The sequence below is a fragment of the Pseudophryne corroboree genome, chromosome 10 (genome assembly GCF_028390025.1).
Source record: "Pseudophryne corroboree isolate aPseCor3 chromosome 10, aPseCor3.hap2, whole genome shotgun sequence".
NCBI lineage: Eukaryota > Metazoa > Chordata > Amphibia > Anura > Myobatrachidae > Pseudophryne > Pseudophryne corroboree.
The window spans coordinates 345,255,378-345,281,693 of NC_086453.1; the positions used below are offsets into that span (position 1 = coordinate 345,255,378).

Below are 26,316 nucleotides of genomic sequence, written 5' to 3' on the forward strand. Positions count from 1 at the left end.
AATGAATGTTGACATGGTCAATGTCAACATTGCAACCACGTTGACTTTCTCAAGGGCATACGCAATATATAACCACAAGGCTGACCTGCATCAGCCCCTGTAAGACAACTCTCAAATACTGGTTTAAACCGTATTATTATATCTCTACCCAATACACGTCGCTCCCTTCCTCATTTATTTTTAGGCCAAGACCTGATCGGTTTACATGCAGAATGCAGTCAGAATAAATAAGTGACGCCACCTAATGAATATGTGTTGTACATCTGGGCAGGAAATAAGACACACAGAACAAAAATTACAGTATTTCACTTTTATTTTTATTTTTCTTTAAAAATAGATACTTTATATTAAATCTTATTCCAAATCAGCTTTACATATGAGATATAAAACTGTAATGTGTAGGTGTGAACAGCTGCCCCTTTCCCACATAGTGTGTCAGGTCAGTCTATATCCCTGAGTGGTGAAACCAGCCAGCGCCGCGAGGGCTAATGCAGTGTCTTGCCTTCACATTCCACCCTCTGTCATCCCAGCCACATCTCACACACTGATCTGCATCAAGCACTCACCTCTATTGTAACAATGGGGGTCATTCCGAGTTGTTCGCTCGTTATTTTTTTGTCGCAACGGAGCGATTAGTCGCTAATGCGCATGCGCAATGTCCGCAGTGCGACTGCGCCAAGTAAATTTGCTATGCAGTTAGGAATTTTACTCACGGCATTACGAGGTTTTTTCTTCGTTCTGGTGATCGTAATGTGATTGACAGGAAGTGGGTGTTTCTGGGCGGAAACAGGCCGTTTTATGGGTGTGTGCGAAAAAACGCTGCCGTTTCTGGGAAAAACGCGGGAGTGGCTGGAGAAACGGAGGAGTGTCTGGGCGAACGCTGGGTGTGTTTGTGACGTCAAACCAGGAACGACAAGCACTGAACTGATCGCAGATGCCGAGTAAGTTTGGAGCTACTCAGAAACTGCTAAGAGGTGTGTGGTCGCAATTTATAGAATCTTTCGTTCGCAATTTTTAGAACCTAAGATTCACTCCCAGTAGGTGGCGGCTTAGCGTGTGTAAAGCTGCTAAAAGCAGCTTGCGTGCGAACAACTCGGAATGACCCCCAATATATTTTTCACAAGAGTTCTTAGCACAATTTTCTAAATACATGCACATATGTCTAATGATGTCAGAGTAGAGTACATACAGTATGTCATACCTGGAACTGATGTGTATGTATTCTTTTGAACATAAAAAAAATCTAAAATAATATTTGGCATGTAAAGTTTGCAAGACAGCCATACAGTTTAGCCATTACCCGTCCTCCGCTATAAACCTGTACACTTAACTTGTAAGGCCTCCTGGAGCAAACATTGGGACAGATGTATTAAGCTCGGAGAAGTGATAAAGCAATGTGATAACTAAGTGGAAGGCAATAACAAACCAACCAATCAGCTCCTAACATCATTTTTCAAACACGTAATGATTGGCCGGTGCCTTATCACCTTGAGGGTCATTCCGACCCGATCGCTCGCTGTAGTTTGTTGCAGCGCAGCGATCGGGTCGGAACTGCGCATGCGCCGGCACCACAGTGCGCCGGCGCATGGCAGCTTTCATGACCTAGCGATCGCCTCTGAGACAGAGGCGGCCACTAGGCGAGAGGGGGCTGAATGGCGGCGGTAAGCCGCCGTTTAGGGGGAGCAATCCGGCCAACGCAGATGTGGCCGGACCGTTGGGGGGGGGTGGGCGGGCCGCGGCGGCTGCGTGACGTCTCATGCAGCCGCTGCGGCCAGCGGGAGCGATGAGCAACTCCCGGCCAGCCACAGGCGCTGCGCTGGCCGGGAATTACTCCTCAAATATAAAGGCATCGCCACTGTGCGATGCGTTTGTATTTGTGCGGGGGGGGGGGGGGAGCGGACTGACATGCGGGGCGGACTAGCCCTGTGCTGGGCGTCCTCCCGCATGTCAGGAAACATGATCGTAGCTGTGCTAAATTTAGCACAGCTATGATCAACTCGGAATGATCCCCCATTGTACTTATCACTGCTTTATTACTTCTCCAGGCTTAATACATCTGCCCCATTGATTGCAGATGTAAGAAGAATCAACGCTGACTATGGGGTGTATTCAATACCCGACGGAAAGGACCCGACAGGTCAGTATTCAATGGGGCGGACAAATCCGACAGTTGGATTTGGCCGCTCCCGACAACTGTCAGTACCTGGGGAGGCAGAGACGCCGCTCAAAACCCGTGCTGTGTCGACCGATGGCCGGGTCTGCTGAGCGGCGGTGTCCGTCCCTACTGCTGCTGCTGCCACTGCCGTGGTGCTGAGAGGCTGTCACTACTCACCCGTCCCCACTCCCCCGTCTCATCTCCCCGGTTCCGACAATGTCAGTCCAACTTTAAAAAAAGGTTGGATTGACATTGTCGGAACAACAGCCAAAACCTATCAGATTTGGCCACGGAACACGTGGATCCCTGGCTAATCTAACAATCCACGTGTTTCCGACAAGTCGGGAATTCCCGACTTGTCGGAAAAAATCAGCCAGCATTGAATAGGTCAGAACCCCTTCTGACCTAAACCTGTTGGAAATTGCCATCTTTCCGACAAGATGGCAGCTTCCGACAGGTATTGAATACACCCCTATGCAGACGTGTGTATGGATAGACTGACCTTTACCAACAACCGCATATAAAATTCAGCTGTGGCATGGAAATTTCGCTCCAGCTCGCAGTGCGGTCATGAAAATAACTGCATGCATTTACCAAAGTCGGGGTGGCCGGAGCAGAACTTCCCAAAAAAACTGACGGTATGCAAGCAAAGGGATAGCTACCGCTGTTTCATGAAAAATACGATGACTCAGTGCTTGTACTGTATATTGGTATCCAGTCCTGGTCTGTTGTCCAGTTCAGTAGCAGCACTCATATTACTGTACTCTCCAGCGTAGAAGTGCCTGAGCCCCTGCACAGCTTGTTTCATTTCTGCCCCTAGTCTTACAATTAGTCGTGTGCCTAACATCTTCTGTACATAGATTCAAAAGATCTGCCCTATTACAGTAGCAATGGTTATTCCTGAGAGCTGTAACCTATAGCATGACAAGAAACTCACTCCTATGGGTAAATATACTAAAGGTTGATTTGGGGATTTTGGTCATTGAGAAAACCAAGATGATGATCAAAATCCCAACTTTAGAACAGTTTAGAACTTTGGAACAACTATCAATATTTTTGCATAGAGAAGTATAGGAGCCACAGATTTACTAATGTTCTGTTTAGAAAATAGGGTGAAACCCCCTCCCCCTATTTTGCATTACCTGCTCAGGTTGAGAGGTTAGAGGCTGGTTATGTATTTGGGGTGGACCCCACACCTTTTTTGGGTCGATTTTGTCATCGGTCGTCAGCAGTAATGTCAGAATCGATGTCAAAGTTGGCATCGGTTTGCAATTGACACTGCAGACTGACAGATAATAATAAATACCTTTTATTTTTATTTTTTTACACAAACATGCTGTCGGTTTGGAAACAGTACCAAAACCGATGGTTAGTAAATTTACTAGCTGCGTCAGCTCTAGATAAAGCTTCACTATACCATGGTAACCAGGGTGCCATTGCATTCACTGCCTACACCTCCCGTGCTAAATCTGCCAATAACATTTGCACAATTAAATGCTTCATTAAGCGATTTCCCTGCAATTTAAAATTTCTACATACAATGTCAAGTCATAATGTAGCATAGTATTACAGTGTTATTATTATTGTTGTGTGCGAGATACAGGAACTTGTGTCAGACCTGTCTCACATTACCATCGCTGAATAAACACATATTTTATATGTGGGGTATTTGTCTTGCAGCTCAGAGTCATTTTGCTACATATAAAAAATGTGGCTTGATAAATTGGCCATTGAGAGTGCTTGTAACATTCTTTGGTTACAGTTTTACATGGGAAGAATCTGAGAACACCCTCCTAGAAAGTGTAAAAGACCTGGCCTTGGCAATTGTCCTGTACATTGTAAGCATGGGGTAACTTACACCTGGCTTACACAGTGCAGAAATATACTTTGTGTTAAGCACTTTCTGTGCATGCCTATAATGTGTGTACATGTGGCCAACACAATGGCCCACTGCAAGCAATCCCAATTATGCTCCGCACTGTTTCAAACACTGTTAAATAGGCTTTGCCTGGCAACTGTTCACAAACAGATTGCTCTATCTTTCTAGTTACTGTAACTTCTTTGTCTTTCACCAGGACCTATATATCGACCAAGGGAGAATTTATTTGTGTTTCCCTTGGATACGACACAGCTCGACTCTACATGAGGGACCCATTTTTCCCCCTCATATCCTGAGCCTTCAGGCATCACCCTGGCATCTGTCAGGTACATAGGTATACACGTGTACACTACACATGTAAATACCACAAACAGAGGAGATTTCTTCCCTGTATGTAGCAAATTATGCCTTGTTTCTGCGGCCCATGTTATGTTATTTAGACCCTACTTTATTATAGGGTAAATGCGGTAGGATATTAAATGACAACTGTTCTGACTTAACATATAAACATTGTTATACATCATTTAACATGCAAAAATAAGGCACTTAGTCTGAGCGCATTATCAAGTAAGTCACACTGGGAAAACAGCTTCTATCCCGTCGCTTTGGCTTTTTTTTTTTTTTTCACTCTTTCCACTGCAGTTTCTGGCACAAAAATAAAGAAAACTATATATACACTGTCCAATTGTTTTCCAAACACAGCAAAAGTTCCCAGTCTTGTCTGCACAGACCCCATTAGTCACGGAGATCCTCCATTCTGCTCCCTTCTGCCTGGCGGCTTTAACCTTTTCCCTTCTAGATGAAAGAACGTGAAGGGAAGACTCCATTAATGATCAAGGACTACACACAGGACAAGTCCAAAGAACATGCCTGGTAACTCCCAATGGTTCTGGATGCAACAGTCAGTAGTTGTTTAGTATGTGGATTTTTAGCTCGATGAACCGCTTTCTTTCGTAGAGAACTCCTGCGGCGATCTGGGCGGCACAGGTGGTGAGAGCGACTCTAATGTTTGGCTTCCTGTCTCTTGATTTACCTCCAGTGTCTGCCCACTCTGATCTTCTGCTGACTCCTTCTCTTGCTCCACCTCGGCGTGGGACAGTCCTTTCAGCTTCTCCTCTGCCTCGATCTCTTCAGACGTTGGGATGGAATTTTTCTTTGGACGTCCCTTCGGCTTTGTGGGTGCCTCTTGCCCACCCTTAAGCACCTGGTTTAAAAAAAAAAAAGTACCTGTTACCTCCCAGGAATACCCACTAAAATTCACAGACTGAGCGACTGATTTTGTGCTAGGTCTCTGAGCACTAACGACTGGGACGCACGCGCTGTGCGACTGGGACGCACGCGTTGTGCGACTGGGACGCATGCATTCATTTAAAATATTGGCCAACTGCATCCGGCATTGTCACTGCACCTGACTCAGAAACAGGCCTTTGTATGCTACACTGCTTGGGAATCTCAGTATCTCAAAATAGAGTATAATCTTCGCTTTAATGTCTCACATACTAGACAGGATTCCTTTCAGTAGACTGTACTGAATCAGCATTTAACATGAGTAACATGATTTGTATCATGCGAATATCAAATCAATCAAGATATTACTGTAAACAGAATCTAGAAATGTTGGTCTTGTGGTTTGGCCGGACAGAACTGTCTATCACTGCATGCGCCATGCACATTAAGATATCTGGGAAGAGCAGCGGGAACCAAGGAGGGTATGTATTAGTAACAGGATGGGAGAGGACGGGGAATGGCACGGGAGGGGGTTGAGTGTGGCCTTGGAGAAGTGTTAAGAGTAGAAGGAAGAGGGCAAAGAATAGCAGGAAGAGGGCGGAGAGCCAGAGGGAGAGGGTAGAGAGCAGGCTGGGAAGGGGCTATTGGCTAGGCACCGGAGAGCAGACAAGACAGGTGCGAGCGGGCGTGGCTGAGGTTAATATCTATACAGGTCTATAACTACATATATTATACTTGCATTATTCTCCAGGAATGGCCGGGAGGCTCCCGAAAATTGGGTAGAACTCCTGGTCCCCATAAGATAAGGCAAATCTCCCAGAGATGGTCAGATGCCCGCTCCCGCCCGTATCCACCCGCACACCCCGCTTGTAGACCGAAAGGGATCTGGGCGATAATGAATTGCATCATTGTAGCCCTGCTTCCCGCTTTATATACCGATATTCTGGGCATTGTAAAGCGGAGGGGGGGGGAGGGGGAGGGTGGAGCCGCGATGGCACAAATCGGAGGGGGCAGCCAGAAAGTAGGTAAGTATGACATTTACAGGTGATAGATATACTCACACAAACATACGTGTATATAGTAATAATGAATAAGTTGCTGTTTGAGCCAACTTACGATTTTTTTCCACTTCATCCTGCGATTCTGATACCACGTCTTGACCTGTAACTGCGTTAGACCCAAGGACTGAGCTAAGTCCAGCCTGAAAAACATGTATAACAGCTATGACTGACAGATCATGGGCTGAATGTTTCTTAGAAAACGTATTGGTGGACGGTCAGGGCCAGGGTGATGACCGCAGCACACGCCAATTTCACTGCTGCCACGCTATGATCTTCACCAATGCAGCACAGCAGGGAAAATAGGAGTACTACAAAGGAAATGGTATAGAAACCGTGCTTGTAAGGCTGTCAGTTTGTGGGCTCAACCAATGTTCAGTTTGTTTCGCTACTACAGACAGAACTCCATGAGATATATCATAAAGAATAATATATAACAGTGAGAAAAACAAGAACGTTATTCATAGCTTGCCATCTTGCAGCAATGGGCACCAGCCCGTGATATAAAACATTAAAGGTACCCATTTCTTATTTCTTGTAGCCTACATGTTGGGCCTAGGCTAATTTCCAAGAAGCGGATTTGGCTTACTATTATACAAGACTTATACCAGCACTATATAACGTGACACTTTATTGTGCCGGAGCTTCAAATCCCCAGCAATAAATGTCTCAGTTTAGAGCTATTTCTTTATATTTGTGCAAATGCAAGTCGTGAACATAAGTGGAAGAGATGGAGTCTTTGATCTTCCATCGCAAATACTTGTGCCAACTCAGATGCCAGAGCCGTACAGGGGATTTGCCCATGCTGCCTGTTGAAATCACTATGCAGCTGGGAGAAACATTTAAGCCTCAAACAGCTGGGCAGACAGAGAATTTGGCCAGACCAAAGGAGCTGCATTTCTTTAAACAGTCTGCTAAATTAAAGTTAATGTGATCATTCATTGTCACAGGGTGCTCATATATTGTTACGTGCTTACAGAGAGTGGAGAACAATTTTCTTAGTATCGAGTGCTGCTGACATGCATGATCCTCTTTATATGTTGTGTTTGTGCAGCATATAAAATGAGGGGGCATTCATTTCCCCCGGATGAGCCGGAAATCCCTGTGCACCTTTAGCATAAACCACTCATATGGGTTAATTCTGCGACCACTTTAGCGTCTTTTGCCATAGTTGTGTCTGTGACTATGGGGGTGATTCCGAGTTGTTCGCTTGCTAGCTGCTTTTAGCAGCATTGCACACGCTATGCTGCCGCCCTCTGGGAGTGTATCTTAGCTTAGCAGAATAGCGAACGAAAGATTAGCAGAATTGCGAATAGAAAATTCTTAGCAGTTTCTGAGTAGCTCCAGACCTACTCACTGATTGCGATCAGCTCAGGCCGTTTCGTTCCTGGTTTGATGTCACAAACACGCCCTGCGTTCGGCCAGCCACTCCCCCGTTTCTCCAGACACTCCCGCGTTTTTCCCTGACACGCCTGCGTTTTTCCGCACACTCCCAGAAAACGTCCAGTTTCTGCCCAGAAACACCCACTTCCTGTCAATCACACTCCGATAACTACAACAATGAAAATTCTTCGTTCGGACGTGAGTAAATCTACTAAGTTTTGTGTTAAAATACTTAGCACATGCGCACTGCGTACTATGCGCATGCGCATTTTAGTCTTAATCGCTCCGTTGCAAAAATCGGCAACAAGCGATCAACTCGGAATGACCACCTATATGCAAATGCTAGTAAAACCCTTTCCTGGGGTAAAAGCATGCGTCTGACTGTGCAAAGGACAGGGGCGCCCACTTTGGGCATCTGCAGATGCTGTAATACCGCTGGGTGCATCTTTAGATGCCACCATTGGTCGCACCATGGAAAGTTGCACCAACCCCATGTTAGGTGCAGATAGTCCGGCCTCCAATGTGGGCGATTAAGGGCCTGTGTACGCACCACTTCAGCAACATGCCTACTCATAACACACCCATAAGCCAGTCCATCTCCGTGCATCCACTTGGCCAACTTCCTGTCACCCCACAGGATTGCCCAGAAACGCCCAATACATTTTCAAGATATTTCTGACAGCATGCGTCGCAATCACAACTGTGACTCTGTGCGCACGGACTCAGGACTTAGATGCACGCACCTTAGCAAAAAATCGCTCAACGGCATGCGACATCTACATAGCATGCGACTCAGTCAGGACCATTATCTGTTTGTTTATTCTATCGTCTTATTAAACCACTTAATGTATCATTCACAGCTGCTGTTTATATCATTATCCATGACAGGTTCTCTTAAAACACCACTTGTCCCGAAATTAAAATCTTCTGGTAGGAACCATGAAGGTAATATATATTGTTGTTCGGTGTTACCTGACTTAGTGCTGCAGTTCTGGTTTAGAAAGCAAAGTATTACCTCCTCACTGCGCTACACTTGTCCTGATTGTGTACAGGTGGAATTGAGTTATCCCACTTACAGTACCATCACTGGCCCCGCCCCACTGTATGAATCCACCAATCCACACAGTACTACCATGCAGCCACTGACACTCTTGCTGTTTAGTTACAGAAGCCTCTCCCACCTAACAGGTCAGCCTGCTACAGTGTAATGAGAGAGACATACCTACTAACGTATAAACACTGCAGATATTTAATGTATATTATGCAGCTCAGCAATAATGTCAAAGAGTGGCTTGCTTGGTCATTGTTAATGTTCTCTCACTGTGGGGCCTATTTACTGTGGGATCTATTCATCACACGTTACCACATATATTAAGTAACATCACATTAATTGCTAGGGGCCTGATGTGGCCGCCCCGTAATCAGCAGACTTTTTAAACTGAAAGTTTTTGGAGTTTGCTTGCGGGAACTGATGCCGCCTACTATTGGAAGGAGTGGCACAGATCCCTAAGCCTCCAGCGGCCCTCTTCACTTACTCTGTAAACTTTCACCGCTAGTAATTAGTGGTGAATATGTAGGAGATAATCATAGGTCCAGATTTATCAAGCCTTGGAGAGTGATAAATAGCACGGTGATAAAGTACCAACCAATCAGCTCCTAACTTTCTTTTTTTCAAACACATGCCCTTATTTATCAACGAGTGATAAATTTCACTGTGAGTGATAAAGTGCACCAGCCAATCCGCTCCTAACTGTCATTTTTCAAACCCAGCCTGTGACATGGAAGTTAGGAGCTGATTGGCTGGTGCAGTTTATCACTCACAGTGAAATGTATCACTCATTGATAAATAAGGGCGACAGTCTGTAACATGGCTGGCTGGTTGGTTGGTACTTTATCACTATGTAATTTATCACTCTCCAAGGCTTAATAAATCTGGGCTATAGGACAGCTACTAGGGGATCCGGTCTGAAGATCGACAGTGTCTAGGTCGACAATGTTTAGGTCGACCACTATCGGTCGACAGTCACTAGGTCGACATGGATGGAAGGTCGACAGGGTTTCTAGGTCGACATGTGCTAGGTCGACAGGTCTAAAGGTCGACATGAGTTTTTCACATTTTTTTCTTCTTTTTTTTAATTTTTTCATACTTAACGATCCACGTGGACTACGATTGGAACGGTAAAGTGTGCCGAGCGAAGCGGTAGCAAAGCGAAGGCACCATGCCCGAAGCATGGCGAGCGAAGCGAGCCATGCGAGGGGACGCGGTGCTCTAATTTGGGATCCCGGTCACTGTACGAAGAAAACGACACCAAAAAAAAAAAGAATCCTCATGTCGACCTTTAGACCTGTCGACCTAGCACATGTCGACCTAGAAACCCTGTCGACCTTCCATCCATGTCAACCTAGTGACTGTCGACCTATAATGGTCGACCTAAACATTGTCGACCTAGACACTGTCGATTTGATGAACCACACCCAGCTACTAGATGGGGTCAAGTGGTTCTTATCTATGTGTCTGTTACTTTCTGGAGCAGCCAAAGCAATGTTGAACTGCTGACCTACTTCAGCTTTCACCTCCACATCTGGCGGCAAGTTGGATATTCAGTTATCGGGGACCCTCGATAATGAATGGACCCCACGGAGATAAAATATAGACAATCTCAGGTGTTGCCTTATTACCTTGTTGTAAATAACTCTCAGGAATGTATTGTGTATGCGGCCACAGCACGTATGAATGACCTGTAAACATACTCACCGATCTGGAGTGGATAAATATTTCTGCTTCTGGAATTTCTTCTCCAGCCCCATGAGCTGAGACTCTGTGAAGATGGTTCTGCTACGCCGTGGTTTCTTAGCACGAGAGGTGGTTTGTTCCAGCTCTGATTCGCTGCTTTGGGGGGCTTCACTCGCAGGGGTCTCTGAGCGTGCACACGGAGGAGAAAGGTGTGTGGGAGACAGCACCTGAATGTGTGAAGAAGATGCTGAAGGAACCAAGTGAGCTACCACGCTGGGCTGGTGGCTGATGACGGAAAGAAGTGGATATGATCTAAGAGGGGATGACCCTGTAATCGAGAGAATCACAACCACAGTTTACTTACAGATAGAAATTACAACAATCTAGAGTTAATCAATCTATAAAGTCAATAAGGGTATTTGTATTATTACATTTTATTATTACATTTTATTTATAAGGCGCCACATGTGTTTCGCAGCGCCGTACAAAGGACAGTACAGGGAGACAAAACTTAGCATTACAGTAAATAAATAACAGAAATAGAGTACAGGTAACAGAGCACCACACGTTCTCAAGACATAATACAGCTAAGATGTAAGTATTGAGGGAGTGATCATCGTACTACTAGAGGCTGGTGGTCATAGTTGGAGATGAGCCTTTACTAGCAGGATAAAGATGGTCGTTGAGTAGGGGAGAGCTGCGAGTGAAGTGTCGAGACGAGGGCTTAGATAACAAGAGGAAAGAGGGCCCTGCTCTGAAGAGCTAACAATCTAGTGGGGAGGGGCGACAGACAGATGACAAGAGGTGCAGGCAAGTGGGAGGTAGCCTGATGGCAGTATGCAAGCAAAGCTGAGATGTTCACGGCATGAGGCAGGGGGGTGGAGGCGCGGCTTCCATTATTATTATTATTATTATTATTATACAGTACAATCCAATTGTTCCTTTTCCCATAACCCCTTTTATACATTCATAACTAGAATACATTTCAGATCTATGTCTGATGTTGGTTAAAACAGAGAATGACTTCCTTTGCGTAATGATGTTTTACATTGTTCATTTTAGAACAGGTAGGACTTTCCAATCAACAACATATTGAAATAAATGGTTATTTATACTATTTGTATGACATATAGAAAAATGTATTTGATCATAAAGCCACCTTCCATACTGATTACAATGTTCTATACCAGAAAGCTGTTTTCGCTGGAAATAACATTTGGAACAGATCCTCAGCCAAGCCACAAAAACTACACAGGGGTCATCAAGCTCTGACGTGTGCGCTGGCCATGCCATGTAGAATAGCTTTAAGGTGCACACTGAGGATTCGGAAAATTTACCAGCTAGAACCAATATGTAAGTCTCAGACTTAAATTTAGGTTTCAATATTTTATCATTAAAGGAGCAACTTCTTTAGTTATTTGGTCCCAGATAGCGAAAGTTAATAGGCCTCAAGTACTAAACCCACCGCATTACCCATAAGATCAGTGCATACTTACCTATGCACTGACAGTCTGCTGCCGATCTGCATCTGACGTCACAGGTCCGTGCTGCACATACCCAGGGGTCTATTCACGAAGCTGTGAAAAGAGTTGAGAAGTGAGCCTGTGGAGAAGTTGCCCATGACAACCAATCAGCTGCTTCATACAGTTGTATAGTATGCAAATTATAAATGTTGCTTCAATGCTGATTGGTTGCCATGGGCAACTTCTCCACTGGCTCACTGCTCCACCCTTTTCATTGCTTCATGAATAGACCCCACAGTACGAGTCCTGCACAGGCGCAAAGTAACGAACTTGCTGCATGCACCGCACTAGCATGACCTGATTGGGACCTGATGTTAGCCGGCACATTGATCGTAAAAGGTTGCCGACCCCTGGACTAAAGGCTGCTTGTAACTGCCCAGTTCCATTATGGGAAGAGGTGCAGGTGGTGACTTGTAAATTGCTATGTCCCTCTCATCTCCCGTTCCCATAGCAGCAACATCACCTGTATTTATGCCAATGAATGTAAGGTGATGTTTGCATACAAGTCTTGGAGGAAGACATTACCATTAACTAGGCACAACTGTGGATACAAGGGATTCTTCTAAGTTTTCCACCAACAAGTATAAAAGGATGTGTAATAATGCTATCATATTTCCCCAGTAGTGTTCAAGGCACTTGTAAAAATCTATACTCAGATGGACCATAGTCATTATCATCTCTAAGGCCCAGATTATCAAGCCTTGGAGAGTGATAAATAGCACAGTGATAAAGTACCAGCCAATCAGCTCCTAACTGTCATTTTTTAAACACAGCCTGTGCCATGGAAGTCAGGAGCTGATTGGTTGGTACTTTATCACCGTGCTATTTATCACTTTCCAAGGCTTGATAAATGGAGGCCCAAGTGCCGGAGGAGGGAGAGATCCAAGGCAGAGCTACAAATGACAGCCAACTCCTAACTGGAAGAGCGCCACAGCCGTACGTCCGGGGGCCAGCTGTTACTTGTTCCCATGTTTTTGATCCTTCAGTTCCGTGAGATGAATATAGAAGCCAGTCTACAGAGGTTGAATTTGTTTGTAAGTACAAGATTCTGCTGAACCCAGCAATTTGCAAAGGCTCTAGAAAGGCCAGCTTCATTTAAGGTGGAACCCTATTTCAAGAAAGGGAATGAGAACAAGAAGTAAGGGCATCCCGCTGCCACCCTTCCATTCCTGTCCCTAGATATTGCGTGAAAAATCAACTCAGCCTCTATTGTTTATTTCAAGAACTGTGTTTGCTCTATTCAGTATTTATTCTCTATATGCCTATACTGAATGTACCCACGCAGTGTTGGACTGGGACATGAAGGGCCCACCGGGGAAATGCAGTAATAGGGGCCCATACATAGGGGTGTGGTCAGCCTATAAAGGGGGTGTGGCCAGCCTCCACAGGGCTTGAAATACACAATAGTCTAGTTCAGTGTAATGCAACACATCTACCATGTATAATACAAGTGCACAGTCTGGAACCTGATCCCTAGAGGAAGGAGTGGGCCCTCAGGCAGGGGGGCCTACCGGTGGTTTCCCTGGTACCCCTGTGGGCCAGTCCGACCCTGTACCCACGTTCTTTGTACTGATTGCTGCTAAATTTGAAAAAAAAAACATTTAAAAAAGAATAATAATCAAGTAAATAAGGACAGGAGCTGACAAATCAGTCTGCAAAGTAGACAGTGATAATGTAATATCATTATTCCCAGTTATTTATATAGCGCACACATATTCCGCAGCGCTTTACAGAGAATATTTTAGCCATTCACATCAGTCCCTGTCCCAGTAGAGCTTACAATCTATATTCCCTACCACATGTACACGCACACACATTAAATTAATTTTGTTTGGAACCAATTAGGCTACCAGTATATTTTTGGATTGTGAGAGGAAACCGGAGCACTCAGAGGAAACCCACTCAAGAACGGGGAGACTATACAAACTCCACACAGTTAAGGCCATGGTGGGAATCGAACCCGTGACCTCAGTGCTGTGAGGCAGTAATGCTAACCATTACATTATGTTATTTATAACCTTGTCACACAGCTAGCGCAAGCTCTTTCCTTGATGTGCCACAGTTTATAAAGTGCATTAAAAAAAAAAGCCCATGCGTTACAATGTTACATGGATTGAGGGCTGAATAATTGCACCTACTGTAGTTTAAAGCTATGGCAAGAAGACTATTGCGAACCTTCCTCAGGAGAAGGCTTCCAAACACTTCTATTGGCTTCATCAACTGCACATTACTAACACTTATAATTAAAAAGCCACTAATAATTGTGTCAGCTAAACTGCTTTGATAAATTAACAACTGCTTTAATTAATCAAGGGCTTGAACTGAATCGTTCACCGCAGTTATCTACAGTTGGCTGAGTGTGCTGAAAAGCTCTGTACACCTTCAGGCTCCAACTGAGAGCATCTGGGTGGCCAGAAAACCTAGTGTTAACAGCTTACTTGTCTGTGTGCAGATACAGAATGCTCTCCTGCAAGCCTCCTAGAGAGCTTCCGGGGCTGAAGAGGTTACTAAGTCACTGTGAGAACGCTGCACTTTCCTCCCGGGCATATACAACCTGTTCTGTTTTGGAAGACAAGGGGTTGAAGATATGAGATTAATGGATGTCATTCCTTGGCAGATTGGTTCAGCCAGAAGCCAAAACGCTCTACATATACATTTGAAAAATAATGGGCTCAATGACAGCTTGATAGTATAGTTTGCATGTGACTTTCATTGTCCAGGGCCGTTTCTTGGGGCAGGCGAGCAGTGCAACCGCACTGGGCGCCCGCCGCGGCACTAACTGTGGCTCCCTGCTTCCCCCTCCTATTTCTCCCTGAGTAACCCGCTCGGGGGGGTGGAGTTTCACGGTGTGACGCGGTTGCGTCGATACGTCACGACGCAACCCCGTCACTCCGCGAAACTCCCCCCCCCCCCCCCGAGAGGAGTACAGAGGGGGATCCAAGTTAGGAAGAGGGAAAGGCCGGCGCGAGGAGTGACTGGTGAGGCGGGCCGAAGAGCGGTAATCGCCTCTGTAAGTATTCTCTCTCTCTCTCTCAATGTGTAAAATGGGGACACCTGCCGTAATGTGTGAAATGGGGACTCTTACCTGCCGTAGTGTGGGGATTTAATGTATCAAGGGCATTGCGGTGTGTGGTATAATATGGTGCAGGGGGCATTACTGTGTGGGGCTTAATATGGTAGAATTTTTTTTTCCTGTGGTGGTCGTGATCTGTTGGAGCAGGGTCAAAAGCTGGATTGTGAGGTAGTCTTTTCAGACGAGGCCATGTCCATTTAAATGAGGCCACACTCATTTAGATGAGGCCACGCCCCCTTGTCGGGTGCGCGCGCAAGTTTTTTTTCTTCATCTAGGTGTGTGGGGGGGGGCACATTTTTTTATGTCATGGGGGGGGCACATTTTTAAATCTCGCACTGGGAGCCAAATTGGCTAGAAACAGCCCTGTCATTGTCCTACCCCCGGCACAGGTCTGCTATGGAGATATACAGGGGCTGCTTACTAGAAGACATATTCCTCCGTTTCGTAACTCTCCTTATAGTCCTTGATGTAATGCTGGCCATACGCTAGGTCGATATCGTGTACGAATACACAATATCGCCGCCTCGTACAATGCATCATGTGCACATTGTACATGTTTTGTGCATGATCATGATGCAATGTGTGTCCCGCGGGGAAGGGGGGGGGGGGGGGTTTGAATGTCACATCCTCTGATCATATGTGCAGCCCATATTATCCGTCGTAATCATATGCACATCGCACCGTGTTTAATGCACATACGATTTTGAGTGACATTTCCCTGTTTTTGCTTTAGTTTGTGAGGCACACGATAAATTGTTTAACGACGGGTCGTTAGCACCTAGTTGGTCACTCGTGAGGCCTGGACTGCCAAGGGAGCTTCATGGGGAGTTCAAGGGAAATTGTGACATCAGATGCGAGTCGTCCTGATTTATGGGCAGAATAAATCTCAGGCTAAAGCACATCTGTATACAGTAGTCTTATTTATGGAAGGATGTACAATTCTAGGATGTACTATATATCAGTTGGTATTGTTATAGGCCAAGCTGATTAGTAAATACAGCTGTTTGTGCATGCTGTCATTACACAGTTATTTTAGTACTGTCAGTTCATCCCAGTTCCTGGGTCAGTTACCAGAGGAAGGCAGTATTCACTTAGCCACTCATTAAAAGTGGAGCTAAACTGAACCCTGTACAATGAAATATTTAGGGAGACAGTGTATAAAAGAGCAGGAATAGTACTTTTCCAAAATACGTAATTCTTTGTATTCTACAGACAGCAAGGTAGCACTGCCATATGTTCTGCCACTTCTATTTATGTCAGTGCATAAAAAATGGGTATAGTTTAGTCAATCCCACAATTAAATGTCCTAGTAATTAGACACCTGGGGGCAAATGTAATAGAGTGAGAGTTTCAGAAAGTGAGAGATTTGGTAAGGTTTTGTTTTTTTTAAAGTGGCAATCATTTACACTGCAACACCGGGTTGATCTTGCTGTGTATATGATTGCCACTTTAAAAAAAGCTGCAAAACCTTACCAAATCTCTCACTTTTTGAAACTCTCACTCTATTACATTTGGCCCATGATGTGGATATTAAGGGCCTAATCCAGAGCTGTACGCACTGCTGATGTTCATGTCCTGAGTTACTGCACGTACGTGGAAATCCCTAAAACTCTTAGGATGCATGCATTACACAGTGTGTACACACAGAGGCGCTGTTGTGTTTGAGACCCACGGTATCAGAATTGTCTTGGAACAGTGCTGGCATTCCTGTACGGTGGCTGGGCGGTGGCTAAACAGACTCTTGGAGATGATCCGTCTTATGGGAGTTTTACTGGAGTGCCGCTGGTGAAAGCGGTTGCGTACACAGAGATGGAACCGCTTACATAGGAGGCCATACTCAGACTTAGAAACTGCATCTGCCATAAGGCAGGTGCAATTTTCTATTGTGCGACTGATAGTGCGTGTGAGGACGCAGCAATCAGTATTTCAGTGCCTACGGATGCCGACAGTGGGTGTCTCAGACCTTGCACATTCTGACACATGGATGTATACCAGGGAATGTCTTGGTAGTGGCATTTTTTTTAATTATTATTATTATTATTATTATTATTATAATAATTATTATTATTATTATTATTATTATTAACAGTTTCTTATATTGTGCAGTAATTTCTATTGCACTTTATATTTGGAAAGAACAGTAATAAAATAAACCTAGGTAATAACAGATAGACATAAAGCTTAGGAAGGCCATGCTCGCAAGTTTACATTCTTTAGGGAAATAGGCATTGCTACACAAGGATAGGTGCTACCTATTGTATAATAGTCCACCAGGTTGCAAAGGCTCTTGGTGGGCTGTATCACACAGCAATGTTGACCTGGGCATTTGCATAAAGTCACAGACAAGCGACCACCGATAGGCGCAGCCACGTCTGCTTCTACCTCTGTATCAAACCCTAAGGCTTATTTCCGAAACCCCAACAACTGCAGGGTTGGATTGCCACTTATTTGTGCAAATTACTATTATTATCTTCTTTTTATAATATGGTGCCACAAGGGTTCCATAGCACTGTACATTGTGGTAACACATAACAAATGTGTATCGGACCTGTTTTGAGAAAGCACTAGATGCGAAACGCGCCTCAAGTTCTCTGACATGAGTCAGCTATCTGATTCCTACCCAGTTACTTGTTGGCCCAGTTAGATTATCTACAGGCAGTGAACAATGTCTGTTTTGTTATTTTTTATACGTGAGACCCAGAATTACTTCCTGCGTGAATGATTGAACTTTAATTGGCTTGTGTCTGTGGACACATGAATGAGTGATTTATATCAACCTACAGTAGCTATCATTTACAATGCTCTGGAAACTGTAATGTACAAAACGTCCATTAGAGTTTTTGGAATGGTAAAGATACATGAGATTATTATGATAAAGCTTACAAGAACTTGCTTAAGCAACACTGTGATGGAAAATTGAAACTATATATAAAGTCAGGGCAGATGAGACAGCCTCGGGGATTGGGTACTGAAGGGGGTGTGGCAAAATCCGTGAGAAAGGGCCATGTCCCCTCCATAAATAAATATAATGTACAATGCTATGCATGGTGCCAAAAAGCAGCAACATTTGTCCCCCTCAGCAGCTGGTCCAGGCCCCCGCTAGGTCCCTCCAACAGGCCTGAGTAATTAGTACCCGCACCCCCCCCCCCCTACTTTTGGCGCTCTTGTATAAAGCAACCGTTCCCACTTGTTACATAAGGAACATTGTACTACTCTCAGTGGCTATAAGGCTTATTTATACATTTCTACTGATTGTTAGCAATGTGTATGCAAGTGATGTCTGATTTGCTCTCCCCCTCTAAGGACTTTATTTACTAACGATTATCTCTTTACGTTTCCTGCCGAATATACAGCTATACTATTAAGTGCAAAACAATTGCTGAATCTGTGACCAATATTAGTGTCAATTTATTTACAACCTACTGGTAATTACACTGCATACAAGACATTTGCTCCCTGTAAATTATAAAAACACACAGGTGCAGTAGCTCTTGCGAATGAACAGTAGCAATACAACATACTATACAACAGAGCTTAGTGATGCAGACACACAAAAGAGGCTGCCTAATACAGTGATTCCCAAACTTTTTTGAAACACGGCACTCTAGAGTATCAGAACTTTTTTCACAGCACCCCTAGGCCAATAGTTTCTTATTTAGAAATTCAGGATAAAAAATGTAATGACATTTTGTTTATACAGTATGTCATCCTTAGGTTTAGTTACGTGGTAGGGACAGTATTCGCTTGTGTTTGTTCTGAATGCCACAAGCACTGGCTTTGCCTATTACATTGACCATAAATAATTAGAATTGCTCTTGGACCACCAACCCAGGACACCCCTACAAGTGCCCTAAGGTACCCCAGGGTGGGAACCAAAGGCCTAATATCTCTTCAGGTCACTTACACTCACTGCTTCATTCTAATTATTTGTATACAAATAATCAGTTGTAATGATAAGAGAACGAACTGTTCCATTGTGCAAGAATGAAAATTAAGGGCAGAGACAAGTGACTCAGATTCTAGTAATTGTGAGATTAAGGGATATTGTACGTGTCCTATAAAAAGGATGCAGGAACAGTAGTTAGGTTGTAATGAGGCACAGAAAGATGACTTGGGGCTTTCTTTTTACAGTTTATTGATCGGAATCAGAAATAACATACAATCATTTTCATCACTTAGGTTTTTACAATTTACAGGTATATGATACTAATAAAAATAATATTTTATGAACGCTGCTGCTTGAATGTGAGTGCCCCATTACAGAATACTTTCTCTTCTGACCTGTACAAACTGTACAGAAAATAACCTAACTTACATACAGTATAAACATTATTACAGTGCTCAAATGACCTGATTGCGTGGATAATACAGAGGGAGAAGGCCCACCCACTTCCCAGACCGTGAAACTGACCCCAGAAAATGAATCCTCGCCTTGTCTTACACCTTTGTAGATACTAGGAAAATGTGCAGCTGGATGGATTTAAAACATCACACTTCAAAGTCCAACCTGTTAACTTCAAGGCTGACCTCTTTATTCATTTAAACTTCTAGGTTCTTCTCATAAACTACTTCTTGGCTATGCCACATTTACAGCTTAGATTAATAACGAGAGAGATCGGACATCGGGATGTCTTTACCAAGTGTCACTTTGTGTGTTTTACTGTTTTTATGTCATTGTTTGAAGTGTTAAAATTGAAAAATACAATATAGACCTAGGGGTAAATTTACTAAGGGTCGATTTTCTGTTCCTGATGATTTTGAGGTGATTTGGTGATGATTTTGGCAATCAGGTATTTACTAAAGGCAAAACCGACTCAAAATACCCTCAAAATCGCCTGAAAAGAGACTTCACACACAAATAGAACTTCAATAGGACCATGGGTGGGATATAATGAAGTACGAGTTAGGCGGCCATGCGGGATGCTGGCTGCACCCATAAGATTAGCCTTGTACGTGATTGCCCCTTTAAGAAAATGTCCAAGTTCGGCCACCATCCCACACGGCCGCCGAACTCAGACTTCATTACATCCCAGGTAATCTGTACTTCCTCATAGACATCCATTTAATAAGCTTATTTACTAACAGTCAATTTGAAATGTCAACCAAAAATCAACCCAAAAAAAAATCACCATTTTCGATAGAACCATCAGAAACAGTTCTGTTTGATTTTAAATCATGGGGAATTGTCTGAAAACTTACGCCCCGATTTATCAAGGGTTGGAGATCACCATTATTTGTCCATCATATTAAGCCCTCCATTTATCAAGTATTGGAGAGTGATAAATAGCACGGTGATAAAGTACCAACCAATCAGCTCCTAACTGCCATGTTAAAAGCTGTGTTTGAAAAATGACAGTTAGGAGCTGATTGGTTGGTACTTTATCACTGTGCTATTTATCACTATCCAAGACTTGATAAATGGAGGGCTTAATATGATGGACACATAATGGGGGAGAAGCATGTGGGGCACTCTGGCCACATAAATAATGGCATTTAAAGGCACAGCAATGATTTAAAAAAAAATCATGGATATGCAAATTAGCACTGGAATGAAGGTGTTTGTGGGTAGTACAGTGCATGTGACATGTTTTAGCCAATAGGATTGCTTCTGTATAATTTTGATGATTTTGTTTCTATTTTTTGATTGATTTCTTGTTCTGCTGAGGGTGAACAGAACACATTTAGAACTTCAAATTGAAAACAATGCACCATCGAAATCAGAATGGAACAAAAAATTGACTGTTGTAAATGTTCTATTTCGAATAGAAACACTGAGGTCGATTTTTGGGGGGATGTTGGTTCTACTTTGGTCAATTTAAATTAGACCCAAAATCGACCCTTAGTAAATCTATCCATTAGACTAGATGAGATCTCCGCTACGCAGGTGATAAATAAAACAACAAGTGGATAAGGAGGTAATTGTGATTTTAACTTGTGATGCTCATTATGAAATGTTTTAAGATTATTAGATTATTATGTTATACAATATAACTATTGATAAATTTTCATTGCTAACAATGTAATATCTATCTATCTATCTATATACTGTATATAGATTTTATTTTATTTTTATAAAGATACCCAAATGTTTGATCAATTCCCCTGGAAGGGGTGGGGAGGTATAATCTGTCTAATGTTTAAATTATGCCCTTGTAATTAAGTTGTGAGAAAAGATACCTTTGGATCATGAATTTACATTGGGAGCTTTGATATTATGTGTTTTTATTGATCATATTTAATCCCTAATATCTTGGATACACGTTGTTTATTTGTACGTATTTGTATGAAATTCATCCTTCATCATTACTATATTCACTAAGATAGTATGTGCCTTGGATATTGGCAGATGTATTATCTTTGACATGGCAATCCATCCTCCATATCAATATAATTGCAGATATTATTATATTGTTAATATCTTCTTTATGATCTTGAAAAATAATGGTATATTTAATAATAATACTTTTATATTTTATATTTCAGGACTGCCCTAGCACTATTACATTACAAGTTCTTATCATTGTAGTCACCATCCCTAGTGGAAATCCTTTAATGTATACATTCTAATACTTAGATTTATGCAGAAAGTATTTATAAATATTCATGACTTACAGACATACAAGTCCAGCTTTTAGGGACCTATTTATTACCAAATATCAGCAGTGTATCCCCCCAAAAAACACCAGTAAATATTATATATATTGTATCTGCAAATATTAAGTATCTCCTGGATGTATCGAGGGGAGAACCACAGCAAATTTTGGTGATAACGGCTGCCCCTATAAGTTTCTATTGATGCTGGTTTATTGTCAGATTTACCAAGATCAGGAATGTCCCTTCATGTGTTTTTTTAATAAACTCGGACAATCCTTAATATCATTTTACCGGAATAAGAAATTATAATTATTAAATTACCAGGTCTAAAACCTGACCCTTATTTTCAGTTTTTGTGACTGAGATACGTTATTTATTAGTGAAACACACAAAAATATCAATGAGACAAATTCTAATGAATAAATATTTCTACATTTACTAAGAATCCTAGAAATAGATACAATCAGAAAACCCTGTATTATAAACTATACTTACTTAAAAAAACAACAGTCAATAGCATAGTATGTAACCGTAAATTGTTTTAGTTTCAATTTCAAAGCAAATATAAAAATGATCCAGATTTTGTATAGTTAGTGTTTTGTCCAAGTAAATTATATATAATATATTGGTAAAACAACCGGAAGGTTGAAGCAAAGATGATATAAATAACAAATGCTTATGAAATACTCGCATACAGGGAATATACTGGATATTTAAATGAAAACCAATACAACTTTCATAAAACATTTAGCCACTTACAAAAGCATCTACAGTACATGCACCATTTTATTTTATCTCAGAAATATTCTCATCACACAAAATTAAATGTACAATTTATTTTTGTCTAATCTGTAAGGAATGCCCATGGACAAAAACAAAAGTTCCATATGATTTTACTGAAGAAAACTGTTATTGCTTCAAAAATACCGGTAACCACATATTTTTCATGTACATGCTATAATGCTACAGACAAAGCCCTCATCCACTCCTCTCCCATCTACATCTCTGACCTTATCTCCCTTTACACTCCCACCCGTCCTCTTCGCTCTGCTAATGCACGCCGGCTCTCCTGCCTACTGTTTACTTCCTCCTACACCTATATCCAAGATTTTTCACGTGCTGATCCCTTTCTCTGGAATTCCCTACCTCTCCCCCTCAGACTCTCCACCTCTCTACAAAACTTCAAATGGGCTCTCAAGACCCACTTCTTCACCAAACCCAGCCGTCTCTCATCCTAACCCTCTGTTCCACGCTCTCTATGTACCCCGTCTGTGTCACCCCTGTCTGTCTACCCCTCCCCTTTAGAATGTAAGCTCTCACGAGCAGGGCCCTCTTCCCTCATGTGCTTATCCTTTAACTTACTTTAATAATCTTCAACTGCACCAAATCCAGCAGTCTTCTGCCACCTGATACTTATTCCAGTGTTATCTGCTGACAGTGTCGGACTGGGGAATGAAGGGCCCATCGGGGGAATCCAGTGATAAAGGCCCATACTAATGGGAGTGGCCAGCCTACAAAGGGGGTGTGGCCAGCCTCCACAGAGGCTTGAAATACACAATTGTTTTTTGCAGTGTAATGCAACATATCTACCATGTATAATACAAGGGCACAGTCTGGAACCTGATCCTTAGAGGAAGGAGTGGGCACTCAGGCAGTGGGGCCTAACGGTGGTTTCCCCTGTACCCCTGTGGGCCAGTCGGGCGTGGTTCATCAAATCGACAGTGTCTAGGTCGACAATGTTTAGGTCGACCACTATAGGTCGACAGTCACTAGGTCGACATGGATGGAAGGTCGACAGGGTTTCTAGGTCGACATGTGCTAGGTCGACAGGTCTAAAGGTCGACATGAGGATTTTTTTTGGGGGTCGTTTTCTTCGTAGAGTGACCGGGATCCCAAATTAGTGCACCGCGTCCCCTCGCATGGTGCCTTCGCTCCGCTACCGCTTCGCTCGGCACACTTTACCGTTCCAATCGTAGTCCACGTGGATCGTTAAGTATGAAAAAAATCAAAAAAAGAAAAAAAAATATGAACAACTCATGTCGACCTTTAGACCTGTCGACCTAGCACATGTCGACCTAGAAACCATGTCGACCTAGTGACTGTCTACCTATAGTGGTCGACCTAAACATTGTCGACCTAGACACTGTCGATCTTCAGACCGGATCCCGGGCCAGTCCGACCCTGTCTGCTGATGTAGTTATGTTTATTTACCCTGTACTTGTCCTATATTATCGTCAACTGTAAGTTGCTGTTTTCCTGTTTTGATTATTTGTTTATGTACTCTGTAATTGGGCGCTGCGGAACCCTTGTGGCGCCATATAAATAAAGGATGATAAAGATGATATACCATAGAAAATACAATACAAGACATGTAATGTCTGAGGATTATACAGTACATGTGTTATAGCCAAATGGTCTTCAACATTCTATATATACATATTCCTTTTGCTGCCACATCAGTAAATGAGTAGAACTCAGCTAGAGATCTATGGATTGCTAAGGATCTAGCAGTTTGCCAATTTGTGAATGAAATGAAAGTTAATGCCAAATATAAAACAGTAACACAAGAGCGGATCTGTGTACTTAACACAAGTGGTGTTCTGCGTATAGAAGTAATGTAAACAGGCATTTACCATACTGTCAGTAATTCCGTTTCCATGTGTAATGCAGAGGAGGGAAAGGAATTCTCTGTGCTGCCTTTATAGAATATTATTCTAATGCATCATTACAGCCATCTTTTAATGTCAATGCTGTAATAAAATATCGGCAGCCGTGACCGATGAGCTGCTGACATCATAGTTGGCCCAGTCCTCTCTCTCATGATATTACCGTGTCCAATAAGCACCGGAGACAGTAACATATCTCTATTAAACATCAGCTAGTGCCTAAATTTGGTTCAACAACACCAAAACTATATATAATTATATTTAAGTCTAAAAGTTCTATCCACTTTTAGTTTATATCAAGAAAAATGGTTTATATATGTATTTTGCTAAGAGAATGCACGAGCTGGCTGCTGCTTAACACTGTATCCATTATAACCTCCTGAGGATGCTGCATTGTAGTGTACTGTATTGCATTGAATCTCTGAGAGAGGAGTAAAATCTGAAACGTTGGATTTAATCTGAGCTCCTGGGGGGGGGGGGGGGGGGGGGGGGTCAATTACTGTAGGTGCGAGTTTGCAAAGGGTGTTAAACTTGCACACTTCGCCTATACATTTTTGCACTTTGCCTTCATGCAAGGAAAGTACTGTACATTTTAAAAAGGTGTCAAATGGCTGATTTGTGCATTATTTTTTATTTTTTATTTTTTTAAGTAAAATAATATAAAAATGTTATGAATTTTGTTTATTAACAAAGGAATTTGAAAGTAGAAAAAATAATAATTTTGGGGTACGGTAATTTGAAACCACTTTTAATTATAATTTTTTTTTTAATACTATTATAAAAAGCAATTATTTTCCTTTGAAATAAATACTTTAGATTTGGGCTGCATAAACTAGTGGAAAATTTGATTTTGGGGTACTTTGAGGCCATTTATTTTTTCCACCCCAAAATTGACTTATAATTATTGGGCCAATTAAGCTAACTGAAAACCTCCAAATGCCTGATTAGTCTATTGGGAATGGGGTGGGGTAAATGCCATTTTTACCTTAAAACAAAATTTTTCCCTACCTTTTCACCTGCTCAGAGGGGTGTGAACAAAAACAGGAAAATTTACTCTGAAAAAGGAATGCGAGTTTGGAATTGATTTATAATTGTAATTCGCAATGCAAATTTGCTGTTAATTTGGCTGGCAGGACCAAACTTGCATAGGCTTGTGCACGGGGGGTGGCTGGTGTGTACAGATACCCCCTAATGTCAGGCACTCCCCTCACACACACCTGTCAGTGATCACCGAGCGTGTAATGGCCCTGCGTGTGGCTCATTCCTGTCTCCCTCCCGCGCCCCCCCCCCCCCCGTATTTATATATAGGGACCACGCTGGCTGGCTAATCTCAGGTAACCACCCTCCCCCCCAAGGGGGATGTCATGCAGTGCACTACCATTGTGCATACGCCTGCAAGCACTGTTGCCATGACAGTGTCATGGCGTGTAATACTGCAAAGCGCGGGGCCCATCTCTGTTGCTTCCGCCGCAGTGACCTCATAGGCACAAGAGCAGGGCGGGAGGAAGCGTGCAGCAAGAACAAGCTCTGAGGACCTCCCCACACTACCAGATGTTGAGGCAACGTGAAGTGTTAGAGCAGCTTATGGAGGGGTGAGCAATGTCAGCAGTGCCAGATTAATGTCTGCATGGGCCTGGAGCTGAAATTCATGAAGGGCCTATTGTGTCGCTGCAAAGCTTGATTAAGGAGGGGGGGAGCAGGGGATACGTTATTTCTCCCCCCCCCCCCCCCCCTCTCCCCATGCTTGCCATGAACCACCGGCCGATTACATGTATTTTTCTTTTTTTAATGAAGACGTTCAGTGGCCTAAAGGGCCCTACACATTGGCCGATCCGCCGCCGAGCTGCCCAACGGCAGATACGGCCGACGGGCGACTCGGCGGCGCGCGGGGGGGGGGGGGGCAGCGACGGGGGGAGTGAAGTTTCTTCACTCCCCCCGTCACGCGGCTCCATTGAAGTGCAGGCAAATATGGACGATCTCATCCATATTGGCCTGCATGCACAGCCGACATGGCCCCAGCGATG

General features: G+C 43.2%; 1 protein-coding gene across 2 annotated transcripts in view; it reads right to left on the reverse strand.

Annotated features, from left to right (window-relative positions):
• Positions 1–303: 303 nt before the first annotated feature.
• Positions 304–26,316, reverse strand: part of BARX2 (BARX homeobox 2) — a 72,743-nt gene continuing 46,730 nt past the window's right edge. For both annotated transcript variants that reach the window (XM_063943648.1, XM_063943649.1), the window contains exons 2-4: positions 10,458–10,764; positions 6,378–6,462; positions 304–5,238 (exon numbers count right to left, since the gene is read on the reverse strand). In XM_063943648.1, the coding sequence (XP_063799718.1) occupies positions 4,963–5,238; positions 6,378–6,462; positions 10,458–10,764 (668 nt within the window). In that variant the 3' untranslated portion in view covers positions 304–4,962. The remainder of the gene's footprint in view (positions 5,239–6,377; positions 6,463–10,457; positions 10,765–26,316) is intronic.